This window comes from Bombus vancouverensis, chromosome 3 (genome assembly GCF_051014615.1).
Source record: "Bombus vancouverensis nearcticus chromosome 3, iyBomVanc1_principal, whole genome shotgun sequence".
Taxonomy (NCBI): Eukaryota; Metazoa; Arthropoda; class Insecta; order Hymenoptera; family Apidae; genus Bombus; species Bombus vancouverensis.
Genome location: NC_134913.1, coordinates 20,814,681 through 20,842,210, shown reverse-complemented (window position 1 = coordinate 20,842,210; position 27,530 = coordinate 20,814,681). Strand labels below are relative to the sequence as shown.

Here is a 27,530-nt window from a genome sequence, read left to right as displayed (position 1 = left end):
GCAGATATAATCTCTTCGATCGCAATAAATCGATGTAGGTAAATAAGTCGCGTCCTTTCTACCACGATCCGTCCTCCTTTCTCCTTTCATTACGCAGTTGCACGCGGACAATTTTCTTCTCTACGCGTCTCTGTATACGTGCTTTGCCGGCTGCTCCAGGTATCAAGAGTGTAACGCAGGCTTCATGAGTCGAGAACGAGTATGTAGTACGTAGGGGTAGTGACCGTGCCGGGTAATCCAGTCGTTCGATTCTAGCGATCGCGTTTTATTTAAAGCCTTCGCTTCTTCGTAGAATCTGATCAATGGGAAAACCTCTGTTTACGTTTGACGACGACGACGACTAGAAACGGGAAGAGATTGATACTTTCTTGATATTTCCTTGCTCGTGAAAGAGTTCGTAATACTATATATGTGACAGCGGTCGCAGTGGACTGTCAAGACGGGAAGTCTCTTATGGATTGTAATAATTCTTACGTTTCTTTAATCGATCGTTCGTTCGTTAGCGATAAAATTGTTCAATTTATTTTGCTTTTATAATGCAATGCGTGGTTATCGTCAATCGTTAATGACAGCCGAGTGGTTTTCGATCAAAGGCTTCGATATAATGATTTATAAAATTGACGCCGAGTTCAAAATTCAATCGATTTATTATTCCGTCGTAGCGATAGTAGCTAGAAATCAGCAAAGTTCCCCTTTATTTACTTTTCTAATTTTACCGCGTTATGTGAAATTTTCTTAATGGTCTACCTTAGACGCGTTTATCTTCTAAGTTAATCTGTTAGCATTATTATCGTTATTACGAGTTTTTATATAACGTTCGTGAAACATTTTTATCGCAAGTAGCTCCGTGAGCATAAATACGCGTGCCTTTTTATTACGTGTTCGAAACGACGACTTCTAATTATAACGTACGTATCGTCAGATGTTCAAATTCACTTTCGTATTTTACTCTTATTTCATACAGTTATCGTCGAAAAGTTATTGTTTTGCATGTTCGTGGAGAGGACAAAATTGAAAAGATAAATCATGGAGGGATAGAATAGACGATCGATTCGTCGAACTCTATTAACCGAGCTCGTATCACGATATTCAGAAACTTCGTTTCCAACGTGACAGAAAGCGTTGCTCTCGTTATAAGTCTAGCTTCGCACCGAACGAAAAGGTCGATGTCGAGCTCGTTCGTGCGGGTAATTAAAAACGTTAGTGCGATAATTATAGCGTCACCGTTGAGCGATTGCGATTTGTCTTCGCAAATGGAAAGAACCGATCCGAACCGACCGTCGTTGATTGTCTCCAGAATAATTAGTAAACGCGATTTTAAACTCGAACTTGGGTGGACTTGGATAGGATAGAATGCAATTACAGTTTCAGTTACGAACCGTGAAATATTTTTATGTTAGTTCCCACGATTTCTTCTACTTTTAATACAGTTGTTTGCTATAGTTTCGTAGCATTGAAACGATACCAATATATATTAATTATTCAGTGTTGACCGAAACCCTAAAAATTGCAAACGTCTTTAAATAAGCGAAAAGTTTTCGGTATAATAGACGAAATCGCGATTATCTTCTAAAGAAAAATAAATCTATGTCGACTTATTACACCACGTTCTAAGATCGTACGAGAACTGCGTGTCCGTAAAACAAGAATGTAATGCAATATAATAATGGATGTAACGTATACGATCGATCTATAGTTGACACGAACTTTAGATGTGAAATTAGAACGCTTCCTTTACGATAACTTATATAATATCTACTTTCCGCATGACGTATCGAACGTACGACATCTCTAAGACGGTCTTGTGACTTGCAGAACTTTGAATTATGCCGACGATATTACGTACATAGATCGGAAACCAGTTCGAACGCCACGTAAACCGAGTAGCGTTTCACCAACACGAACGAACATTATCGCAAAGTCGTGTGTCTTATTTAACTACTCTGTTCGAGTCTGTATTTTCAGATCGGAGAAATAGCGACGACGTTCGCGTTGCTCTTCTTCGCGGTGGCAGATATCCGATATCACGTTATCCGTGATCTACCAATGCTTGAAATAAATCGAACTGACCCAAATTCTTGGATTTAACAACTTTCCCGAGAATTTTCCACGAGCTCTAATTCGATCTTAGATTTTCTTGTCCATTTCTCGTATCTGTTGGTCGATAGAAACTACAGGACAAGTACTCGTGATCGTTACATTTGCGAAAGGTTCGTATATTTTTATCGTAGTTATTTTCCACCGAAAGAGGTGAACGAACTTGCGTATATCGAGCGTCGATGACCGATCCTCTCTGCCATTGCACCGAAATAACAAATGCTTCGGATAACGCAAAAGAGATTGTATACCTGTTGAAGTTGATGATCAATTTCAAGTGGAACGTACATTTAGATATGTACAGGTACACGTGCACGTACGTGTGGTTTCAGATATACGAAGATATATGGTACGAGCGTGATGCGATATGTGGTATGCGTGTGATAATTGTAAGAGTGCGGTACAATGAAAGAGCGAGTGGATGAGTCAGTCAGTGTCAAAGAGTAAAGAGTAAAGAGCTAAAAACGATGGAGTAGCTGCCAAGAATTAAACTGTAACACCAGAATAATTTGTCGTTAGATAAAGCGCAGGATTTCGCTCTCGTTTCAACGTCGATTAAATTTTATTTAAAAGTTGGACTTCTAGCTTTCTAGGTAAAATTAGGTTCCTCGCTTTTCATATAAACGATTTCTCCGCCTAAGTACAGAATGCTAAGAAAGAGAGTTTGCAAGTTACTTATACTCGTTAGGATAATAGATATATTCTGGAATGGATATTTAAGTGCGTTGTATACGTCGCGGATGTATGTGCGCAGCGAAGATAAAATCTATTGTTTTTCGAGTATGATCGTGCACTGAAACAATTAGCACTCGGTCGTAATTGTGCAGTACCTGCGTGGAATAAAACTTTACTATTTGTATCTTCAATATGTATATGTACGATCGTTGGAAGGTGGCACGAATAATACCAATAATAATAACAACGTAATTGGCTAGTAAAAATAAAAAAAAATAAAAACCGAGCGCTTTGTCAGCAACAGTATTCTCGTTTTTCACGGCATATAAATATGCAAATATATGTATAACTGTTGCGATAATTATAAATTCTTTTCTAAGCATATCGCGATATTCACAAAATGACACGTTTCAATATCGATGTTATTTGTATTTTCTCGCGATGTAACGTACATCAAGAAAGACAAATCGACATCCTCGTAAAATTACTTACTGGATGAAACAGCGGATCCGATAAGCGGAAAATCCTGATTCGATTATAGCGCGTTGCTCTCGTTTCGAGTATGAGCCCGAGTGTCGCGGATTGTCGTTGCAGTTGCAAGTGCAACGGGAACGCATGCTTTTCTAATGGAAGTGTCAGCTGCAGCGATACAATTTGCGTTTCACGCAGGCCAATATCATTCGGTTTAATTTCTTCCTTTGATTATTTAATTATTTATTTAATGGGATCGTTAGTCCGTTTGCACCGCGTATAATCACGTCCAAAAGTCCACGACGTAACATCGCTCTTATCGTAATTTGTTCTGATTTATCGACAGCTTATAAACTTAAATGTTTCCTCTATTTTCAAAAGCTTGTTCCATTTTCTGTTGGCAGATAATTTGAATTTTTGATATTACATTTTCCGTAGAATTACGTATTCATCGTGCAAACTCATATCCCACTTGTTGTACAATTTTGTGAAAAGAATTTGTGAAATGGCAGAATGTTGAAGAACGAGTAGAATGGAAAAATTCAATTGCCGCTCTAACAGATTTTAATTATTCGTAATTTATCCGTCGTCGATGTGCGACCACCTCTAAACAACGTATTCATTGCGAAAATGCTAAAATTCGTGATATGTCTGGCGCACACGCGGATCCGAATATGTAGAAATCTCAAGAGAGCTGTTCGCGTAATCCGAAGAGAGGTTCGGAAGGATGAATCTAGCGAAACGAAGTCACGCCAAGAATTAATTATTCGAAATGAACAGCACTCGCCGATGGCGGGTCCATTAAAAGCAGGAAATTGTTCGGGGCTTAACGTCCCGTTTATGGCGGGTATATTTTGACCGTTTCTCCATCTACCAAATCGGCAGTAAAACACGAGTCGCATACTGGCTCTTAGGACTATCTGTTACGATTGGCAAGCGTAATTGACAGTATAACCGTCCATAAATTATTTTCTAGCGCATCCCTGTTTTTTATCCTTCGAACGCGCGATCGTTACTGCGTAATGTCGTTGCATGAATATAATTAACAACGTGTTAGCGACTGTTCCTTCTTCCTGCATGCAATTATCCTCGTGCAACCTATTTCGCGATTAGTTTGCATCACGCTATGGCAAACAAGAGGCGTGCAGCTCGGTTCAAGGAAATCCTGTCCTTTTATGTGTATCGCCTTTTACGTTTCATCTCTTCCTGTAAAACGTGTTAATCTTGCAATTTCAAAACCCCGAAGAGCTTTTGATCCTTCGTACATTCGGCTTGTTCGCGAATGGGCCGGCCAAAAAAGAATGCCGAGTCGAGGAGGGCTTGTAAAGCCGATCTTGTTGATATCGCGAACTGTACGTGATTTCCTATGACACGACGGTTTAACGCGATAGGAGGGACGATTGAAAACCAGATACAATTGAAAGCGGCAAAATTGAATAAAACCGAACCGGTTTAACTCGATTCGCTTAAGTACGCCTGTTATCTGTTAAGCGTGATCGATTTTAGCGTTACAGCTGTAGCGTCAAATTCTCAATTTTCTTAATTTTCCGATCAACGTCATCCCGAGTGTCGCTACCGTTCTGCTACGTGCTCCTTGCGTCCATTCACTGGGTGGAGGTGGGCCGATACCTGGACTGACGCAAGATATCCGATCTTTTGGAAGGGTCTCCGTGTTCCTTCGGGTCACAAACTTCGGCAACTCGTACCGTTACATATATCTGGAAATTGCCCTTCGGAAATCTCGAATTCATAGCACGTCTTCGACCATTGAGTGGGAAAGAAACAAAGGTTCTAAAATTCTAAATGCGGTTTACTATTCCCTAACATTCTCGGATCGATCGTTACTCGGAAATAGCTTTCTTTCTCGGTCGTGCTACGACCCTTACCTTCCTCTTCGTTCTTTGTATCGTGACTTGGCGCGGAATATATTCGCCCTATCTACGTATTATATACTCCTTGTAATCCACTCGCTCTATCGATCAGGATTCTGTCAGAAACAAATTCTGTCATAAGCAACAAGTCAACGGAATGTCTCTTCAAGATTGTTAATCCTGAAAAATCGATATATACTCGAGTTAACTTGTTTACGCCCTTAAGAAGTATCAGCATCAGGAACGCGTCCCGTGGAAAGTTTATGACGTCAGGTTAGATCGAGCTCAGTGGGACGAGTTAAGCGAAGAGTAGCAGTATGTATCTCTCTCGGGAAACTTGTTCGATAATTGAAAGAGTCGCGGTTTTCTCCGACGAGTTATCGCGAGCGAACGCCGAAAGGAATTCGTCGCGATTAATCTGTTGGATAAAGCTGCAGTTATAATCCTCGTTAATTTGTAGACTCCGAGAAATTGGAGTATTCACGAAAGTCCGATATTCTCTGCCTTGCTCGCTAATAGCGAAAAGAACCGACAGACAGCCTTGTGACCTAATTGAATTCCATCGCGATTATTTAAGCCTTGGACTCGATTATTTTTTCTCCAGTCGATACGGCGTTCCTTTTTTCCCCTTTTTGTCATTTCCATTTGTGCGTGTGACTATATCGTTGCGTCGCACTTGATTAACCAAATGCTCTCAAAGTCTGGAACGTTAGTCCCTTCTTTCCTTTCACTCTAATTTATCTTCGCCGTAAGTTGTGTTTATCGTTGATGTAAGGAGAGCGAGAGTATGTGATGCGAAGAATTTGTTTCCTGTTGGTCATTTAGAAGAAGAGACAAATAGTATTCAAGCAAACTATTTGTTATTTAAATACTATTTAAATTTACATCTCTTCAAATTTTGAAAATCATCGATACACGGCACGTATGTAACAGCAACGAAGCGTTGTACGTCGACGGCGATAGAGAATGCGGGATAAATGCGTGTTGATTTGCGACACAGAAAACTACCGACTAAACACTGAAAGTAACAATTACACGTTGGTTTGTGACGTAGAAAAGTAGAAGTGGAATTTTCTCTTGGGATAATGCCGCGCTCATGAGTGCCGCTGCATAGTTTATGTTTCATAGTAACGAACCATGAAGTAGAATTTGATTATGGGAATGACGCATAATCGCTGAAATAGAAAAGTGAATTTCTCAAATAGAAATTTAAATTACTTTAATAACGAGATGTTTCGTCAGATATTTAACATCAAAAGTTACAGTTTACGTATTTGGCAGCGAGGAAATGCAAAATATTCGCATAATAAAAGTAATTATTCGAACGATCTACCTATCGCACTGCTCCCTGAAGCAAGCAATGCTTAATTAAAAAGCGATAACATTTTTTCCCTTCAATTCGTTTCCGTTTCGAACGAATGAAACGTTAATGCGACAACGACAAAAAATTGTATATCGACAGGTATAGGATTTTCGATGACTTTTTACGCTTTTCTTGATAGGTATTTATCATTTATTTGTTTTTACTTGAAAACTTTGATTGGCCCTAAAACCTGAAGCAGTAACGAAACATTATTTCGATTAATTCGGTTTTACCTTTTTAGCTTAATCAACTTTTGTTTATGTAGCTCTGTGTTCGATAAAGCTACTACTACCGCTACTACTACCAGCACCACTATTCTAGGAATTAAAAACAGACGACCAAAACTGTCAAGACCAGAAACATTAGAGAAAACATAGAATTACTACGTCGTGCGACACAATGCTGAAATTATACCGTCGTTCGTTATTCAGGGTAATTAGAAGGAATTAACTAGAAATTTGTTTTTTGTGAAAGCAAAATTACCAGCGTTCAGCTCGTTTCTCTAACCGCAGCTTTCAGTGGAAGTTGTATCGATAACTCATTTCGCTATGGTTTCACCTGGAACGTTGACAGTTGTCTTTTCTACGTCCTGTTATTTCCATGCTCTGCCGACTACCGATTAATTATACATATCCAATCTGTTTAAATTGCGAACCAGCTTTTAACGTTTTCCACCTATAACGCTACTGTTTTGTACCATATGTCGTCCCCTTGAATCGAATGTCGTTAAATACGGCGTATGATGTCCTGTCACGCCACTTTTTATTAACTAGCCACGCGATTTTCTCTGGAACTTCGTTGTATGGAGCAGTCGTTGCCTCTTAAACATACGATTAACCTAGAATTATTCTATCTAAGGAGTTTAAGAATCTATTTTTAGCATTCGTAGCTATGTTTTGACTAGTGTCGACAGCCGGGGGTCTCTCTAGACGAAATTGTTACCCGTTGTAATTTACTTTGCGACTATGTCGAAGAAGTACGAAGTAGAAGTTGCTTAGAAGTTTCAAGATTAGAAAGGATTTTAACTGGCCGAGCTAGGAAGATTCTAGTTAAAAGACAAATTTATCGACGAATCGATGAATTTCTATAAAATAAAATTATATTTTTCGTGATCGGAAGACGCGTGAAATCTGAAATTGCATTCTGCGAAAATATTTATTTATTTATGGGATTCCTGGGCGTCACGATAAAGTTTAGAATATACATAACTATGAATAACGATGGATGGTGGACATGTACCGACATAACCATTCGCTCGTCTTTTAGTTACGCGACATTGAATTTTCTCGCCTCCATACTACTGTCAAAGGATTTATCGACGCGTTGATACTACGTGCTTCTGATTATTAATTAACGGATGGACCGCGTTAAGCGTTGATACATGGGAAAAAGAGAAGCGGTCCACGGCGAAGAAAGCCGGGCCAAAGAGCCTCGTGAAAGAACGGCTCGCCACAGATAAGATCGGTCGGTAACGAACTAGCCAGGTCCAGCGAGTTTCTAACGAGGATCGTACGAAGCAATCTCGATGTTGGGAAGAAACACGCGCGAGACTGCTCTCCATGGTTACTCCGTTTCGCGTTTTCGACACGAACACGGTCTCGAGAACGAAGAAGCACGAGGACCTCTTACCTGTCCGCCTCATCTCACTCGTCCTACTCTCGTCTACTTGATCCTCTTTCCCGTAGCTCTGGAGGCGACGCCAACATGGTACGAGCGAGTTTACCGAATCGTGCATATGAGAAATACGATATATGTGTAACAGGGAAACGGGCGGTGATAGCATGACGAGTGGTAAAATCTGTGAATCTGTGATATTAGGTAAACTAAAATGGCTGATTTGTCGATGAAAAATTGCTAGCGATATATCTGAAACTATATAATTTTCCGAAATAGCCGCTTTCCACGTAAGAAAAGCTTCGAAAATGCGAATATATCAGGTTTAGGTAGATAGGGATAAAAGGCGGTGAAATTGGAATTTATTGCGAGCGGTCTAAAAGTCCCGTAGGAATATCGCGTAATACGTGCATGGGTTATGTGCGACGATAAAAATGCGATGAAAGAGTCGGATACTGCGAAAGGAAAGACGTACGCGTAGTCGGAATGTACGTGACGTATTGTACGATATTTCGGAGCAGTTCTATAGAATATTTCCCTAGCAACAATCGCGCGCTTCCGTTCTTCTCAGGAACGTTTCAGATATTTCAAAAATTTTATTCTTCTCTAATTGGAGCAAATTCAATTTCAACTTCGCTGTTAAATATTCTGAATAAACTGTAATTTTTGCATCGTATATTACACGGAACTTGAATATTTCCATGTGCAAATAACTAAATGACATCCTAACAAACTCTAAATTAAAATTCTAGATTTTTACGTCGGAACGGATACTATGGATAACGAATTTCAGTCGTGCGTTACCAAAAATTGTCTTATAATATAGCCTTTGAGCTCGTTTTCCCGAAATATAAGAAACAAGTACCGGTTAGAACGAAAATAACGCGTCGATTTAAGGCAATAACTTTCGTATGCAAGAGCGGTGCACAGTCTGGTCTGGAGTTGGTATCCCGACGCTATTACCGTTTACCGATACAGAACTGTATAATATTTCGCGTTGCGGTCCCTTGTACGTAACGTCCGCGGAGAAATATCTTGATGTCTTTACGACTACCACGAGCCCACATTACACCATATTGTACATCGTTACACGATGCCTACACTGGTGCAACACCTGCGTCACATGAAAAACTCGGCTAGTTCGATCAGAGCAACGTAACTTTGAGGTAGCCTATTCGTGGATCGATTCGGTGGTTATCGGATAATATCGCGGAAACTTTTATTTTACACCAACAACTTACTCCGCTCGCCGATCGTTCGCTCGTTTAACATTTCGCTCGTTCCAGAATATCTCGACGTTCGTCATCTTCGATTCGAAATGTTCACGTTGTTACGTGTTTCGGCCGATCTTTCGCCAAGTCGATGATTAAAAGGGACGTTTAGCCGGATTAAGGATTCCAGACGAATATTACCGACGAACTTGTGCAAAGAGGTTCCCTGGCGTTTGGCCAGGCATCCAAAAGCCCTTACGCCGCTGCATTCGTCATCGTAATCGTTCGAACACGACCTTACGACGGCTTCGACTTTTCCGCTATCACCGAGCATCGTACACTGTCTGCCTCTCGTATTCGAGGATTCGTTGCCCTGCCATCCATATGGATGCGACTTGTACGCTTTTTCACGTTCGAGCTGCGTGGAATGGATAATCGTTGCGTCGCGTCGCGCTGATACAAAGACGCTGCGCTAGAAGAAAGAAAAAAGCGAGAATGAGACCCGCTGGGAATCTCATTTATGCGTTCGTCGATCGACCCCTTTGAGGGTCTTGGCGAAAAAGTACACGGTCCAGAATTTTAATACTTGAAAAATACACGCCGAGGAATAAGGAATCTTGGCGGAAAAGAAGAGAGATAGAGAGAGAGAGAGAGAGAGAGAAAAGGGGAGGGGGGAAGAGATGGAAGGAAAAAAGGTGAACAAGTACGGGAAACCTTTCGCTTGCGATATATATAGATCTGGATGATAGGATGAGATCACGTAGTTACGCGGGGATGTGAATATCGTAATAGCTGGTTGAGGAAGCAAAAATCCCCAGGATGTTTGAGACAGGACGGGATAGCGCGGCGCGGTGGCCGGAGAAAAGAACAACCTGGTCTGGACGTATAAAAATGACAACGGTTCGTAATCTAGCGTGGCTTTTCCGTACAATGATAAGCAATCTGGAAGCAGGTTTTCTACCGTGCAACCATATTTATCTGTGTTTGAAAATAGGGTGTTTGGTGCAAGGTAGACTCTATGAATATTTTTGCGTTATTTTCCGTAGATACAGAACTCCCCGTGGAGAACGATGAATTATAATAGAATATATATACATATACGTAGAGGTTGGTAGATCAGTTGGTCTGGATTATTTCTGATATTTCAATGGGAGAAAGGTGATTCTTGCGTTTTGCGTCGAGCAGCGATTCCTTGGCAGTTGATAGTCAAAGTTTTGCGAAGATTGTTGGTAAAAATCGCGCGAAGAATATAAACGTGAAATATGCATTTGCGACTGTCGTTCATTTTCTCAGTGTGTGATTCAGTTGCCTCGATCGTGTATTCCAATCGAAATCTCAGAAAGAAATGGAAGGAAGAAAGCACGGATCGTAAAAAAATTGTGCTTCCAAATGGCTCGGAAAAGCTGCATTCGAAGCAGCAGCCACGCGCGGCTGCGGTTGTAATCCGCAGTTCGTGTGCGAGCACTCCGCAGGAAGAAACAGTTTTGCCGCGTCTGGAACGTCGAATCGATATTTGTTCAGCCCTCAGCCCGAGACGATGAGCGCGTTCACGATTCACTTCGATTCACAGGGCACTTTGTGTTACTCTTTTGCGACCGGATTAGCGTTGAGCACGCGTTGCCTGTTTTCACTCAACGCTGTTTTTCTTCCAAAGCTACCACGGCGCAAAAATTTCTCGGGGCGATTCGATCGGTTTCCGAAGCGTTTTCTTTTCATACGTGTATGCTCCTCTAAAAATAGTTTCTTCGATTTGAAATTTCTCAGGGTTAAGTCGTGCTTCGTTCTTTTTGGGAATCGATCTGGACGTACGTACAAGTACGTAACACTTTGATATTTACGTTGAATTTCGATGGTTTGGAATTAATTTTGAATGTTTCCACTCGCGTTACACAATCTTCCATGCCAAAGAAGTTATATCGCGAATTGTTTTCCGATCGTCGATCGTTTTCGTTGCTTCGCTAACGAGCGTGAGAAGCTGTAGAGAATATCGCAGCTGTAATTTCTCTCTGAATCTGCTGGATTAGCAGCTTTATCGGCAAAGCGATCTGTTCGGTATAATATATAAGCGTAGGCGTATGACCAGGATTCGCGTGATGGTGAATTAGTCGGCTCGTTAACCTCTCACGACATTTCTTTATCTTCGATTCTTCCAGGACACTTGTAACTTTTGTTTGTAATGAATATTTCGCGAAAATTCCAGGTACCCGATAGAAATAAAATAGTCACTGGGCGACGCGACAGCTCCTTAGGGACAGGACGATTTCGAAATTAGGTAATTCATTTAGAGGTCTGCCATGGGCACGGCTTCCAGATGACGACGATCGCCTCCTGGCCCTTGCGCGTATTCGAACCCTTGATCGTTCCACGTGACGGCCGTCTAGTTGCGTAACGCAATCCAAACACGTTTCGAGTAATGAGGTTAAATATGGAATATAATTCGCTAACACGCGCGTACGAATTACGAGCTGAAACTACGAGAAAGAGCTTTCACTCTGAGAGTAAATTTACGAGGTAGACGGAAACTTTTCCTTTGTAATCGAACTTGGCCTCTGAATAGAAATTTCCAACGTATTTCACACTGTATCGTTGGCGTGCACCTAGCCTAAGGATAATCCTTGAAAGTTGAGACGACGAGTCTCCGGTTGGATTCGCGTCTTCAGCGGACGCGACGTTTCGAACGAACGCGAGAATTATCGATCGTTATCGATCGTTGGCCGCGGGCAGGGATCGCGTCGCCCTTCCTGTTGCACCGTTGCGCCGTTATGCCCGTCCACGGAGATAATAATCGACGCGGCTCCTATTATTCGTATCGTCGCTGGCCGATGCGTTGATTTTATTCTCGCGGCGTGGCCACGATGCCCACCGTCCGAACTCTGGCAACTTTGCTCGTCCGTCACAATCTCCTTTACTTTTTATTTTTCCAGAGGCTGAATGCTGCGTTGGCGAAGCCGCTGCCGAGGCGTGCTGGGAACCTTGTTACTGCGTCCTCCTCCAGGACGAACAGACCCTCACGGCTTACAGAAGCGAGGATATGGCAGTGAGTAGCACACCTTCTCTTTCTTTCCTAATATTCCTTCTATCTTCTTTCGATAGCGAAAAGCCCGCTGCCCAATTCGGCCGGATTAGCCAGCCTCCCTTTCCTTTATCGCGATCCGTAAGAAGCGGCGCACGAACGCATCACGTCATTGGCATTGCTATTATTCGCAAACCTATCGCCTGCAATAAACTTGTTCGTTCTTAAAAACGTATTTGCTATTCTATTATCTTTTAATTTTATTCTACCGCAAATCGTTCTATCGTTCGATTATTATTCTGTCTATATATTGATTTTGGCAATCGTAGCCTTACTGCATTTCAATTCTATACACAATGTGTATAGAACTACGTTAAGAGATATTCTCGTGCTACCACATAATTACGATATTTGTACGGTAGTTTACAAATTTTTTATTTATCCTTGTGATTTCGATATTAATCCTGTTTCGAGGAGTAAAAATTTAATTAAGTTAATTCAATTAAGTTAATTTTTTAGCAAACAGCGTTGTTTCGAAAGAAAAGAAAAAATCTTACGATTAAAATCACTTCGATGTTAAATCGATGGTTTTTCGATACGTACTAGCACGATTTGTACTGCTTTCGAATTTGCTCGAAACTCGAAACACGAAACTCGATTCGCAGAATCGGTAGCTCGCCTAATTCGCGAATTACGCGTTCGAGCAACGTATCTCTGGCCCGAAGCGAATTGTCGGAATAACGATGGAACGTTGGCGGCCGTAATCCGAAAGTTATACTTACAATTAACATATTTAGGGGGTGGGGTAAACAACGCGATGGTCGTTCAGAGTTGTTCGGTATCGACGTTTACTCGCAGAAGTACCGCGCGTTTTATCGCGTTCACGCATGTCAGCGGTATCGGCTTTACGAAGCGAACGATATCCCAAAAGCGGCCGGCGAGTACATATAGCGAGAGACGATAAACAGACGTCGAGAGGCGTCGAGGAATGAAATAGGACGCTTCTTGGAAGATGACGACTTGTGTGGCCGAGCAGTCATGGCACAAAATGATCGACACTCCGATAAAACAAACGATTCCCCTTCTCGGGATTCGTCTAAGAGCCGAGAAGATATCGCCGGGCGAACGACGCGACGCGACGCGACGCAACGGTAGCGAGTTAATCGGGTCGAAAGTTGTGTATATCCTGCAGTCTGTAGGTAGCCAGGGGATTTAATGAAAATTTAGTATAGGAAAATCGTGCGCGTATCGGTCTCTACCGTGTTTCTCCCTTGTTCTGTATCGTGCGCTACGGAAGGAGGCCGAGTTGCGTTTGATCGTACGCTTGGAATGGCAAAGGGATGGCCAGCTTCTAATTCGATCAGCAAGTTTATACACAGTCTGACGTTTGCACAGCCAATTACTTTCGAGACTTCTCCGCTAATCTGCACCAAAATTATGGATGGCCTGCAACTGAAAGCGGTTGCCGGCTATTTACAAATCGAAATTCGTACGTCAACGACCTTTTAAAAATTCCTCGAGGTTCTCGTTTGAAATTTGTCTTTTTCTTTTTATCAATCCTTGCAACGTTTGCTGGTCAGGAACGTCGAAAGAGAGCGGCGGATATAGTCGACGGTCGCGCACCTTGATCGACTGGGAACGAAAGAAAGGAAAACGATATATCTGCGTATATTCTTGCGGACGCGAGTACGTATTTTTAGACGTCGACGTTTCCGCTTCCGCTGGCGCGCTCCGCAGAACATCTTCGCGTTAAGCGTTCGCCTTATTGCAGCCACCGCGTTGCAAACGCAACATAGTCCTTCAGGGAGCGAGAAAGAAACCCGATCTAAGTTTCGTTGCGAACTTTTGTCACAAACCGCTCTCTGTTCTGGACGTAGACAAGCGACCGCTTGCATGGAAGCTTGCTTAAGCCAATAACTTTCTGCCAAAGTTACTTCCACTGTCGTTGCTTTTCTTGCGTTTTCGTGCGTTTTCTTGTAGCTTATTTTCTTTTCTTACCATCTATGCTGCAACTTACGAACTCTGAAGTTCCTTCTCCGTTGCACTCAATTGCGCGGTATAACGGTAAACGTCGACTACCTTTCTTCTCCTTCTTGTCCTATCCTTTAGCTTTATCTCAAGGTAAAACAGGAGGCGAAAGAAGCCGCGAAGATAGAGGGAAGATAACACGGAAAAATTCTCAAGCATGTATGAATCTGTTCGTTGGCGTATAATTTCTCGTGGAACGAACGAAGGTGGAAGCCGAGGAACGACGAAGATTTCTCGTTGCGGATCCATTTTGGTCGTTGGCGAGGTCCCCTAAACGTGTCCCGTATCCGTCGATCTCTTTTTCTCTGTCCCTCAAGGTCTTAAAGTACTTATCGTACTGCTTGAAACCACGTTGCCTCCGAGATCGGCTAATTTTTTAAATCAGATAACGAATCTTCTTCGGAGTAATTACTCTTGGCGTGAAGAGTTCCGTGTCCACATTCCTCTCGTTGTTTCACGCGGCAAAATGTTTTTTGCACGTCTCCTTTTATCGAGTAGAATGGGAAAATATTCTAGAAAGGTAGTTACGATGGTAACTAGTACCGTCGATGTTCCAGTGAACGGAAAAAGCGTGTTGTACGGTTGTTAGAAAATATTTAAGCGTGTCGGCGAATCGTTTTGAAAATGCAAAGTTTCCGAGTTCTTTTAGTTTCGTTTTAACACCTATTTTTAGCTTTTCTTCCCTTCTTCGTTTCCTCGTTTTCTCGTTTCTTCTTTTCTTCCGCAGGATGTATTCTTATTTAGTTGCGTTGTCGTGTGCCACGATGGTCAGTCAACACGAGTAAAATGTTAAAATTCAGAGCCTTCGTAAATTTATCGACCTTGGTTACTTTTATGAATCACAAGCAACGTATAGCGTATCGTAGATACATCCAGAGGTAATAAAATCTCTTCGAAGCAAAGTCGCTGATCCTATCGGAATTATGCCCGTCCCTAACATCCGGATATAACGTTCTTTCTACTTTATCTACTCGAGGCTTCCCTCCGATATGTACAAAAGAGTAACCGTTAAGGTAAGGAGAGGATTTGGAGAGAACAAAAAGTTAAACTTTATTTACATGTTAATTAAATTTAGCTTTACACGTGGGTTACTCTCCGAAGGGCTAGTAGACACTCACTCGCCCGCTGTTTTTCTTTCTAGTCGCTCTTTTGTCTCAACGGAGACCTAGGTCGTCTTGCGACGCTCGCATACACTCTAAGGGATGCACACGCGTGTCTGCTCGCTCTGCGCTCCCTCACTCTCACACGTACGATACAAATGTACTATCTATTTAACAGTAACGTCGTACGTAACTCGTACGTAATACCGTGAGGATGCCCATCGTTTTCCACGCTCGGTAAACATCCACGCCTGTATCAAATACACTTTTCACTCTGACGTGGTCGACGTTTTTCCCTTTGCCTTCGTCGGTGTCTGATTTTCTCGGTCGATTCTTCGAACGTCTCGCGTTTTTTGGCAACTGTTCGCCCCCTACGATCGAGCCCTTGTTATTACTAAATCAAAACCGACGTCGAGACTCTCTTTCGCCTTGTCCCAGCTCACGTCCTTTTCTCCTTCCTTGTAATCACATTCGCGGGGTTCAGGAACACGAGACCCTTCGTTATCCGATGCTGAACTCGCCCTCAAGGAATAGGGTTAACGGCGTACTTTCGTACGTGTGCAGACGCATGTGTGTTCTTTTCTCCTCTTTCTGCTGTCTGGATCCCTGAAACGGTTCCTCGCATGTCGTACCGAATAGAATTTAGTCAGCAAGTAGAGAAAGCCTGTGCACGATCAGCCTAGTACCGTTGTGCTTTACGAACACGGCAGTTCGATGTTCTATGAATTAGATTCCATCGAAACCGAAGATTCTTAGATTTTTGTAATAGTTGCGAGTTAATGGTCTCGCTTGTTCTTAATTGTACCGTTACTATGCTTTATGAATTTCTCAGCGGATGTCATTCCTGTAACTGGTATTTATCTCGTGTGGGAGATCTCTTCGGTTTAGCAATTTCGCGTAATCCTTGGACGGTATAGTTACAGCTTTGTTGGGAATTTTTCTAGGTTCCACGATGTAAACGATCTTACCGCAACGTTTTTTGGATAGCTTAAAGTTATTACAAAATTTGTCTTACTCCTGAACAGAAAAATGTCATTTATCGTTTTGCGCTGAATATTTCGCGTATGTTTCTTCTTTGGGAAACGTTTACGCTGTGTTGCTATCGGACAAAGTAGGTTCCTTTTTATTGCATTTTTATGAAGTAAGCGATCTTTCGCTCGATCAGGACGAAGATGAGAAAGTTTTAAACGAACGCTTACTTGTTTCCTGACCACGTGACCATCGTACCACGCGTCATAGTAATTGCACGATTTAATTACAACTTACGATTCTCAGCAAACACGTCGATTAAAATCCGTTGATTAACCGTATCTTCGATGCATAAAATTCAATCGAGAAATCAATAGGAATAACGAATACGATACGAATATACAATGAGAGTCCTCTTTGATGCAAGTTTTACAGGTTTCCAATAAACAGTAAACCGTAAACCGGGCATTATCTGCATTTTGTATCGTATTTCTTCTTCCGTACGTTATCTCCATTTCTCGAAAGTATCTGCTATTTTATCGTTGTTCGGCGAATGGTAGGAAGTTTCTCTTCCGCGTGTTAAGGTGTTAACGATAATGATCGGCGAACTGGGATGGGTTGGCGCAGATAAAAGCAAACAATGCGCAATGGAAAGACTTCGATATTGGATTCGAAGCGCGAGTATACTGTGGGGTTTCTTAGTAATTCCTAGGGATTTTACTTTTGTTGTTGCCTCGTGTTACGAAGTCTGATAAGGTTACAGGTAGGGGATTGTCTTGCCTCTGTCTATTAGTAGCGGATTTCTCGATGCCGGATCAAAGATCAAAGATCTCTGGTGCTCTTACTCGTACGCGATCAGCCGAGGAAATGCTAGTAGAAAATGCACGCAAATAGAACATACGTACCCGAACTACGGAATATACCCGATTAACACGTATGGATTATAAGGATTTGAAAAGAATGGACGAAAATATCGAACGTATATAGAACTTATATCGCGTAGCGAATAAACGATCGTAACGGTATTATTAAGTAAATTATACACGATCCGTCTAAAAAATAACGAGACTATATTTGTAGAAGCTTCTCTCCAGTTGGATAAATAAATATACGAAGTCAGGCCCGTAACGACTGCACGTAACGCGAAAAATTATCCGCACGCACGAACGAATTAAACTCTTTCCACGTTGAAACCGAGAAATCGCCGAAAATATCTCACGAACAATTCCAGAGGCGCTAAAACGTGCTACGATATCGAGGACACAGGCGCGTCGCGATATTTCTTCTCGGATCCAGCGAGAATCCGCGCGTGCCTCTCCTTTCCGGGTCTGAATTCTTTGAATTTGACGCGTTCATGTTCATACTCGTCACGTACAAGACAAACGGCACGCGAGTAAAAAATGCAACCTTCTCCATTCGAATCGTTCCCCAGGGGTGAACGAATGGGTCTCTGTATTAAATCGTATCCCCCGTCCTCCGAGTTTCCTCCCTCCTTTTCTTCCTTCCTTCCTTCCTTCCTTCCTTCCTTCTTTTCCTGTCTGGCTTTGCGAACGTGTCCCTTTCAAGACGTGAGGGGAATACGACTGGTGTGATTAAATCTCGCTATCTCGTTCTCCCTTCCTCGCAGTTTGCTCCTTATCTGTCTTTGTCCGAGTGCCTTTGATTCAGCGACTCTCTCCCTTCCTCCCCTCTCTCTTTTCCCTCGATGTCTTGCGTACGAGGATGCGAGTGCCCGGTTCTACGCTTTACCGTTTGGTTAAGGAAGTATCGTTGAATCTTTGACGGGCAATTTAACTTCTGAAAAGATTGCTTCGAATCGAACGAAGCTGTATATACCGACTACTCTGGATAACGAGCGAATCGTGTCTTTGCAACTTTATCTCTCTCCTGCTCTCCTGTTATTTGTTTTCATTTCTTGTTTGCTGGGGCAGGTCTGTGAGCTACAATTATACTTACGGTATAGGTAGGCCTTCGCGACGCCAAAAATTCCCTTGAAAAAAAAAAGAGAGACAATTTCACTAATTGCGAGTAGTTCAAAGAGGAGACAGATATATTCGCACTAGCGTTTCGAGTTTTCACTAGCAGTCTGAACGAGCTTTATGCAGTTTGCTTTCTATTTAATCAACCTGACCAACCTGGGGACTTTTTATTCCGCTTATCGTACGAGAACGTAACGACTACTGAAAACGAGACGACTCGGGTCGAGCCGGAGGATTCGAAATTCGAAATTCGAAATTCGACCGAGTTGGCCTATGTAGCTCGTCCGTCTTAACCAAGGGGCTGAAAGTGCCTGTTCGTCTGCGTCCCTGTCGACCCTTATCCCGGACAGTCGTCAGTCGATATTCCCTTTTTTGGAAGGTGAGGACGAGTCTTGCGATGTTCGAGAGCGTAGGGCGTGCACACACGCGCGCGAGAACCCCTTCTTTTTCGTCTCTCGCCTCTTCTTGTTAGTCTCTTTCGCGGTGACTCAGGGTGCTAGAGATAGGACCTATCCTTCTTTCGGTTGATCGTAAAGGGAATCCAACGTGAATTCGGAGGAAGCCGGTTTCAGCCAGAGGATAAATCGGCTTCACCTTTTCGCCAACCTTTCGACCCCTTTTGCTACTCGAATCGCTCTTGAGAAGCGTGGAAGCGGGTTACTTCGCGGATTCGAGAATCTTCTTCGACTCTCTGCGAAGGCAAACGTTCGCAAACTCGATTTTCCCTCGATACCCTGTTTTTTTTTTTTTTTTTTACCTTTTTCTTGGACTCGTGTGTTTTTCAAATTTCAAGAAAAATAGAGATTGCAAACAAAGCGCGAATTAAGGCGTATCCCTGTGAATATTGCCAAATTTCTCCGACATCGACTTCTCTGTTTGTCCAGGTGAAAGGAACTATCGGTGGAATTGCTAGCCAGCGCCCGATATACATTCGGCAACCCTTGGTAGAATCGTCTTTTCGCAGATCTGAATGGCCAAACTCGCTGACGATCGTGAAAGTTTGAAAGATCGTGGCGTTCCACGGAGCTCGAAAGACGAGGGTTTGAGTTGAGTTGCATAGAGAGATAGTTGAGGCAGAAGGGTGCATTTATATGGGGTTAGGTTGGACGATCGACGACGCGGGAGGGTAAAATAAACAGGCGGCGCGTTATCGAGTCAATGAAACGGCGCGAGACTTCATCGTCCTCTTTCATAAGTTTTTCCTTCCATTTTACTTTCCTACGAAAGAAAGCAGATGTTCGCGAAATGGAAATATTCCTCTGCGGTGTATCAGACGGCCAGCGTCGTAGTTTTCGCGCGAGCTGATTATTTGTACGAAGGCTTGTTCGTCGATACTTTAGCACGTTGCATTTACGCAGGTCCGAGATTGAAAATACATTAGACGCTTTTCGTTCCTTTCTCGATCGTTTCGAAGGTACGTGTCGCGCAATAGGTACGCGCGTTTAAGGAACGGCCGAATTATTTTTACGTTGGTCGTTCTCCTGAATTATTGGCGTGGCAAAGTGATTCCGATGAATCCGCGGCATTGACAAAGAACGAAAGAAGGAGCCTTTTTTCTCTCCCTTTTTCTGAAAGAACGTCTCGTCTCGTGGATCGTGGGTCGCGAAGAAAGCGCTTCTTTTAACCGAACTAATTTCGGTCCGCGCGGATTTCAGTAAATGCCCAGCGGCGAACGAACCTCTTGACCCCAAGAGTTCGTTCATTCGTTTATTCGACGACGACGATGACGACGACGACGACGACGACGACGACGACGACGCAAGTCGAAGATGACGGAGAGAAAGATAATGACGAAGAAGGGGAAAGATAGAAGAATAGGTTGGACAAAGTTATAACAACGTGAAATTGAAATTCATTGTTCGTTCGGAGACATTCAACGCGTTGCTTGACCTTTCAACCGAAACGTCCTCCTTTTTGCCCCGTTATTAAGGACACGAACAGTCCGCGGACAAATGCGGCGATTACCACGGCCCGTAATTGAAGGAAACGAGTACATTTAACGACGTCGTATTTTAAGGTGCTGGAAATGTAGCAATTGTCGCTTTCGAGCGACGGTTCTTTAGCAATGGAAATCGGAGGATTTATCGATCGTTAACGCACCGCCAGCGTAAGGTTTCTCTAGATACCTCGGGCCGTTCTTTCTTCGCGGCGATCGTGTACCTACCTGTGGAAGAGCGATCTCTTTTCACCGCAGAGTGCCGAAATAGCGTCGGATTAGGTGTACTCCGACATCGTTCGACGCTTTATATAACAAGGATAATTACAGCACTAGGTTAAATTAAAAAAAAATTAGGTTTTCTTTGATTCTCGATGTTCTCGGTCAATGGATGACCGAGGAAGTTTGGGAAGGTAATCGACGAGCACGTCTATCGATTCCCCGGGCGGAGTCGGAATTTGTGCTGGTCGAGAGTCGCATAGCCGAGATTCCCCGTCGAAGTTACACCTTTATCGTATAATCCGATACAATGACAACGTTATTGGCTTCGTTGGAGGGACGACACGAGCTAGAAATTCACCAGTTGCTCCGGCTCCCTGAGCAGCTCTTCGAGGAGTGCCTCGTTAGAGATTCGTGCTTTGCTTCTCTCGTCTCCGCTCCTAATCGTCAGCCCGTATCGCTCTCGAAACCTCTCTTTTCGATGAACTTAACCGCGGTGCGCTCGGCTACTTGCTGTAAACGCGCAAAGCAGCTCTACTGGAAATTTTCACTTTGTCCACGCGCGCTACGTCGTCAAACGAGTACCTATGGTTCAGACTCGACCATCTCCTTACTAGTTTCCGTGATAGACGTTTATCTTATTCGCCACCTAAGAAATAAACTTTCTCTCGTATTCCCGAAGCAGTGAATTCTTTAAACTTCCACGATATGCTTTAACGATAAACTTTATATACCGTATAAGACGATTGACACGTAAAAAATACTTTTATCAGGATAAGTTTTTCATCTGGTTCGAGAAATTTGCATCTTTATTTCGCGATCCACCGGTATATTTATATCGAGCGTTCGTAAGATTCTTCTGCTTCTGTACGCCTTCGGCAACATCTTGAAACAAACGCAGAAGTCGAGAACCCCGTACGGTATTACTCGTATCGATTCGAGGCAGATACGTTCGTATAGCCTGCAATTTCGTCGAGCGTCCCTTCGTGCTTCGTCCTTTTTTTTCTTTCTCCTTTCTCTTTCTTTTTTTTTATGAAAAAAGCATTCTGTAGATTACGTCGAACCGATACGAGTTACGTCTGTGTCGGCCTTTGATATCGCGTGACGAGATTGCAGATTTCCACGTAGGTAAACTGTCGCGTAAAAGTTGTCGAAGACGTCGACGCGTTCGTTATTACGGATACGTACAGAATCTAAAGCTAGACTCGTAGGATTAGATCGAAGTGACTCGAATCGTTTTAGATTTTCGTTTCGACGTCTTAAAGAACTATTTCGTTATTTAGTTTAGAATATAAGATCCTGCGAGTGAATTTGGTGGTGTAAATAACAGTTTTAATCGTAGATGATACGATGATATATATATATATATATATATATATATATATATATATATGTATGTATATGAAAGAACGTGACATCATTCTATCGATATTTTAAATACACGAATGGATTCGCGTTATTATGTGAAGCGTTTGCTTCATCCTCGAGACATCTTTAACTTTCTCTTTAGTTTAACGAAACTGCACTGAATCGGCACTGAATCGGCAGTCATTATACGCTGTTTGCCACAGTATCGATCACAGAAGAGCGTGAAACGAAGCTCCGTAGAGTGTCTGGTTTCATCGACGTCGAGTTCACACGTTCGAACGAAACGGTTCACGCTCGAACGGGGCAGCCATAAAGGAATAAGGAATATTCGCGCATGTGGAAAAGGCGGCGTGTACGTGTTCCGTTATCACGGACAGACTCGCGGCACGTGAATCGATTGCAGCGTTACTGACGGATCGATTATCGACGGAAGATCGTAACGCGTACGATCGGATCGGTCGAATCGGAACGGGTCGATCGCGTGGATCGAATTAGGTAGCCACGGTGCTGCTCACGGACAGACGCGTGCACAAAGATCGAACCGAGACGAGCGGGAGGGATCGAACGGAAAGCAAATCGTATCGCGAGAAGAGAGTCGACGATCGACGATCCTGTACCGACCGAGTCCGAGATCGCGAGCGTCCCGATCGCCACAGCGTTCGAAGAAGATCCAGCTTGTTTCCGACGGCGGTTGGCAGTTTCTCGATCCTTTTTCCGGTTTATATGGAACGCTTTTGCGTTCCTGAAGTACGCGTATCGTCGATACGTTTACGAAGAAAAGTAAGAGTATAAATAGAAGTAGAAAGTATAAATATCTCTTTCGAAAATCTATTAAAGATCGGTGTTTATGCGAACGCGAGGAACGGTTTATTCGATCATGGTAGAAATAGGGCGATAACGGGAAGAAAGTTGAGAAGCGCTGACCCAAGTCGTTAACGTAACGCGCGTAACGTATAAAATATCCTCCGTTGGTTTTCTCGTTCGTTCGAATCGCGTAATCGCGTAATCGCGTTGGCGGAGCAAAATATTAAACCAGACTCGGTCTCGACGCGTTATACGTACCGAGTTTCAGAAGGGAACCTCTTTAAACGCGTGGTTAAACCGCTTCCTGGCGCTCGTTGCCGGGTATCGATTCCAGAGTCGTGGCGTGCGTCGCGTCTCGACGTTCCGTCTTTCCTCGGGGACGGTCGAGTTGTCAATCGCGATTTAAAACGAACACGAAACGCACCGAGATACCTCGAATTACGACCATAGCGATATCTTAATTTGGGCCTCGACTCGGAACGTTAATTATTCCCGTCGGCGGCCGATTAATTACGTTCCGCTTCCTTCCCACGTGACCACGCGTACAGCGTATTTGTCCGTCGTATAAAAGAATATCTGCAGCGGAAAAGCTAAACTCGGACAGGAAAAGCGGAACGATGATCCGTTCGGACATCTTCGTGCGACGTAGGCTGAACTTTTTATATTTGTAAAACGGGGCGTCGATGCGGAGTCGTCGATGGGGGTATATCCTCGAGACTTTCTCCCCAGCTTTGTAACGAAGGAAAGGCTAAGCACCTGTGTAACGCTCGAGACGGAATCGATCGATTTAACGTTTCAAACGGACAAAAATATTCAGCGAATAAATATTCCAATCGTAATTTACGTACGATTTCGCGATACTAAATTGCACGTTTTGCATACATAGGATAACGTACGGTGATAAGAGAAAGTAGCTTTTATCGTTCATCGATCCGACGTACGAGGTAGTTGTAAAAAATTCTTCAAACGATGATACTCGCATTGTTATCGATACTATGTTTACGTTTCTATATATGTACACGCGTACAAATACACACGCATACGTTTCATTCCATAAATTTAAAACAAAAGATCCGCGTCTCGTGCTTGATATTTTATTCTATCGTATCGTACGCGTCGAACAAGCTGCGTATTTTTAAATACGCAAAACTGACAATATTCGGGAATCGCGCGTATCGGTTTAGCGATGAAATTTAGCGTCGAATCCGGAAGGATTCCCGAATCAGTCTGCATCTGTCGACGAAATTAAACAAGCGCAATTAGTAACTAATTTGTCTGTTTCCTTGGACGCAGCTGTTCGCCGGGACCGCCTGTATGTTCAAGTCTCGCAACAAGGTTTGTTCTCTATCAGTGTGCCTTCGAACGTTGTGTTTGTCCCTCTGATATGCTTCCGTTCCGTGATATCGTGTCTCGTTTTGCTTTATCCCTGTGTGTTTGCATAATTTGCACATTTTCTTGTCGTGTTTTTCACACCGGAGCCTTTTATAAATTTAGAATAGTCGAACGTCGGACGTGACAAGAGAACGAAACAGCTGAGATGGTTTTAATTTCGCGTTACTTCGATAATCGAAAAGACAAAGATGATAATTTGAAAAGCATACGGAATTCGACTATATCGCAGAGGCAATAATACCTTGACGGGATCGATTCGTTTGAAAATGGTTATATCGTGCTGGAACGCAAGGCGCGTAAAACTTGGATAACACCTTAAACCCGCGTTCTCTTAATTTTTCGTTGCTAAAAATTGAATTCGCGGTGCAAAGGTTCGTGACTAATTGTTTTCTCGAGCCAGGATGACACGTCGTCTTTTCCGTTCGTTTCTTTCGTTGTCCGTCGAAGGACGTTGTTACTACGAATTTACCGAAACCACTGGCTACGCCTCTGGTCCCTTTGACTTCCTTCGAGTCTCTTCGAGTGCCCGCGTTCCCACCTAACGCAATTTTGTCCGCTACGATCCTCGTCGTTCTTCGCGGTGTTCTGGAAACTGTTGCCGTCGCGGGTCGCGTCGTTGCCCGCGAAGTTCGTCGTTGGAATATTATTCGCTTGCCGCGCACGTAGTTCGCACAGGCAGCCGTATCGCCAGTCTCTCTTCGATTCGCGATACGGCAATGGCAGAGGTGCGATTTTCTCGACGATAGAGACGTTCGTGGAATTAGCGTGGAGCGCCGTTGCTCGGATGGAGCGCGGCTCGCGGAAAACGGGGTCACGTATTCCCTGCCAGGCCGGCGATCGAACGTCGTGGAAGAAGAATGCGAGTACCGATTGGCGGGATGGGGGATCGTTATACGCCAATGCCCAAAACCAATACTGGATTCGTGTAATTGGACGCGTTCGTTCGCGTCTGCCTGGTAATTACAGTTAACGCGATACGACTGCGACCGCATTCACGGCTTGTTCGACCGCGATCGATCGCGGACGCGTGCTCCTCCTTCCTTAACCGTCTTGTTGTCGGAATGTTCGGTGAAAGGTTAGAAGCAGCTATACTTTCTAAGACCAGCGAGACGGTAGGAGGTTTTTGTATCGTAGGAACAGGGATTTCGCGCGATACTTGGATCGCGGATTATCGCGCAAACTCGGCAATTATCGCGAAGAAACTTGGCGTTCTAAAAACGCGAATCGCCAAACTTCGATCCTCGCATCAACGAAATATTATTCGTTCGAGCCGCTCCTGCGAAGACCGCAAAACCGTGTCCGTGACTCACGCGCCTATCGCTGCCACAGCGTTTCGCCCAAAGCCAAGCGGTCCGATCGTCGCAAAACGTTCGTTTCGTGGAACGCGTGTGCGGCGAGAAATTCGTTAGGGGATGATAATTGGCAAATAATGGCGTACAACGTGGGCAGCGAGGCGCGCCAAACAAATGGAAATTAATAATTTCCCATCTTCGACCTCTGTTTTCGATCGATTCGTTCGTTCGTTTCCACCTCTGTTTCGAACGAGAAACGAATCGTGTCGAGAGAGAGAGAGAGAGAAGCGAGAGACGATCTGTGGATTTCACGCGCCGCACACCGCGTTCAACGAGCTCTAATTAGTGACGTCAGCGTGTCGTGTCAGGTCAATCTACGGTATTTTAAGACAAACTGGACACGGTGCAGTCGTCGTCCAGTTTGTCGCGAGTCGCGAACCGGCAGCTCCTTTTTCTCGGCAAACGAGACCACCTCTTCTTTCCATCGAAATCGATTCCAGGCCGAGAGACAACCGCTAGTCGGGGCTAATTCTTCCGCTAGTTCGATGACACGACCCGTCACACTGATAGGATCGACTGAACGCGGCCGTCTCGTCGAGTTGCTCCGGCTCCGCCGAAATGGACGTGATTCGGGGCTACGTGAGTGTCGCGAACCGTACCGCGATTATCGCATCGCGCTGACCTACTTTATTTGGTATTCGCGAAATAGTTTGGGAAAAGCGTAAATTATCGTTTGTATGTTTGTATTTAAAAGTTCGCGTGATCGTACGACAGGTACCGTTCAAACGAAACAAAGATTCCACGTCTATGCACGCGACGCGTCGTTGCGTCTCGTCGCCTATTTTCCAACTAAAAGAACACGAGTTTGCCGTTCCAGCTTAGAAAATTCGTCAGCGACGACGAAGACGAACAACGTTCTCTCTCGAACGTACTCTTTTTCCGTTTTCGTTGATCGATCCTTCTAAATCACGAGTAATATCGCGCCGATCGAATCGTTAATAACATACCAGCGCTATTAAAATCACAATGCTACGGTATCGACAATTTTGTTCTCAGTTGGGAGACGCGATGTTCGTCGAGTTACCACGTGTTCGATTGGACGGGGGCGCACGTGCTTTTCGACAGCATTGGGGTTACGAATCACGACCGTTGGCACCACCGCCGCCATTGATCGAAGAAGACGAAGCGGCGGTTGAACCGGAAACAGTGAGCCTGAGGGAAGCCAACACCGCGTCACCAATAGGTGAGTCTATGAAACATACGCTCAAGATCGATCTCGGTTTAAGCGGCGACGTACATGGTATTTTTACGAAAATATAATTACCTTGACACACACACTCTCTCTCTCTTTAACATATATATATATATAATGTACATTTACACGTTATAGTATCAAAGTTACACGATCGTAACTCGTAATAACAACGAGGAAAGAGACGCGTACGCGACACAACGATCGCGACTTTGGGATCGGTTCGTTTGCCACGCAATTTCCCATAGAAAGCAGAATCTTGGCCGGCTGCGCGTTCAATGGTTCCGCGCTTAATAAGCGATCGGAAAGGGTTATCGCGTTCCGCGTTGCATAACGAGAACACGGAAGCGTTTGTGCTTTTCCTCGCGCTTGCAAATCGCGCGCGACTCCCCTGCAGCGTCGATGCTTTATCTCGCGACCGATACCGCGGTCTACGAAATCAAGACCACGTGGTATTAATTGCGCTTTGTCTGGAACGGTCGTTGCCGTTGTTGACAAACGCGCGTACGTTGTGCTCGTAACGAGCGGACATTGTTCGACAGGTGCAATTCCCCGAGTGCGTCGGGCCTCTCGTTGAAAGCGCACCGACAAAGAAGCCTTCCCACTCGCGTTGGCTTCGCGTTCAATTTTTAATGGCCGGCAATTAGCGCGGCGTCCCAAGGATCGTGTAAACGGAAGAGACAAGACGACGAAGCTTTAGAACGGTGGGATATTCGCGGTTTTATTTGTAAATTGCTGCGAGTGTGTTTTCGCTGGTAAATTTAACGTAAATACGAAGGCGTAGTATCGTCCGATGGTAAACCGTAGGTGTTTTGTTCTCGATTTTTACTCGAAGCCGCGACATAGTTCTATTTGTCTGTACGCGCTTAACCGTGG

The 27,530-nt window shown here is 43.8% G+C and overlaps 1 protein-coding gene across 6 annotated transcripts in view; it reads left to right on the top strand.

Moving 5' to 3' along the window:
* Window positions 1-27,530, top strand: part of raskol (Ras GTPase-activating protein raskol) — a 255,886-nt gene that overhangs the window by 85,182 nt on the left and 143,174 nt on the right. For 3 of the 6 annotated variants that reach the window (XM_076617130.1, XM_076617129.1, XM_076617128.1), the window contains 2 exons: window positions 12,227-12,339; window positions 26,459-26,645. In XM_076617130.1, the coding sequence (XP_076473245.1) occupies window positions 12,227-12,339; window positions 26,459-26,645 (300 nt within the window). Of the gene's footprint in view, window positions 1-12,226; window positions 12,340-25,845; window positions 26,042-26,458; window positions 26,646-27,530 lie in introns of those variants that run through there. The other 3 variants (XM_033328341.2, XM_033328340.2, XM_076617131.1) reach the window with 2 other exon arrangements.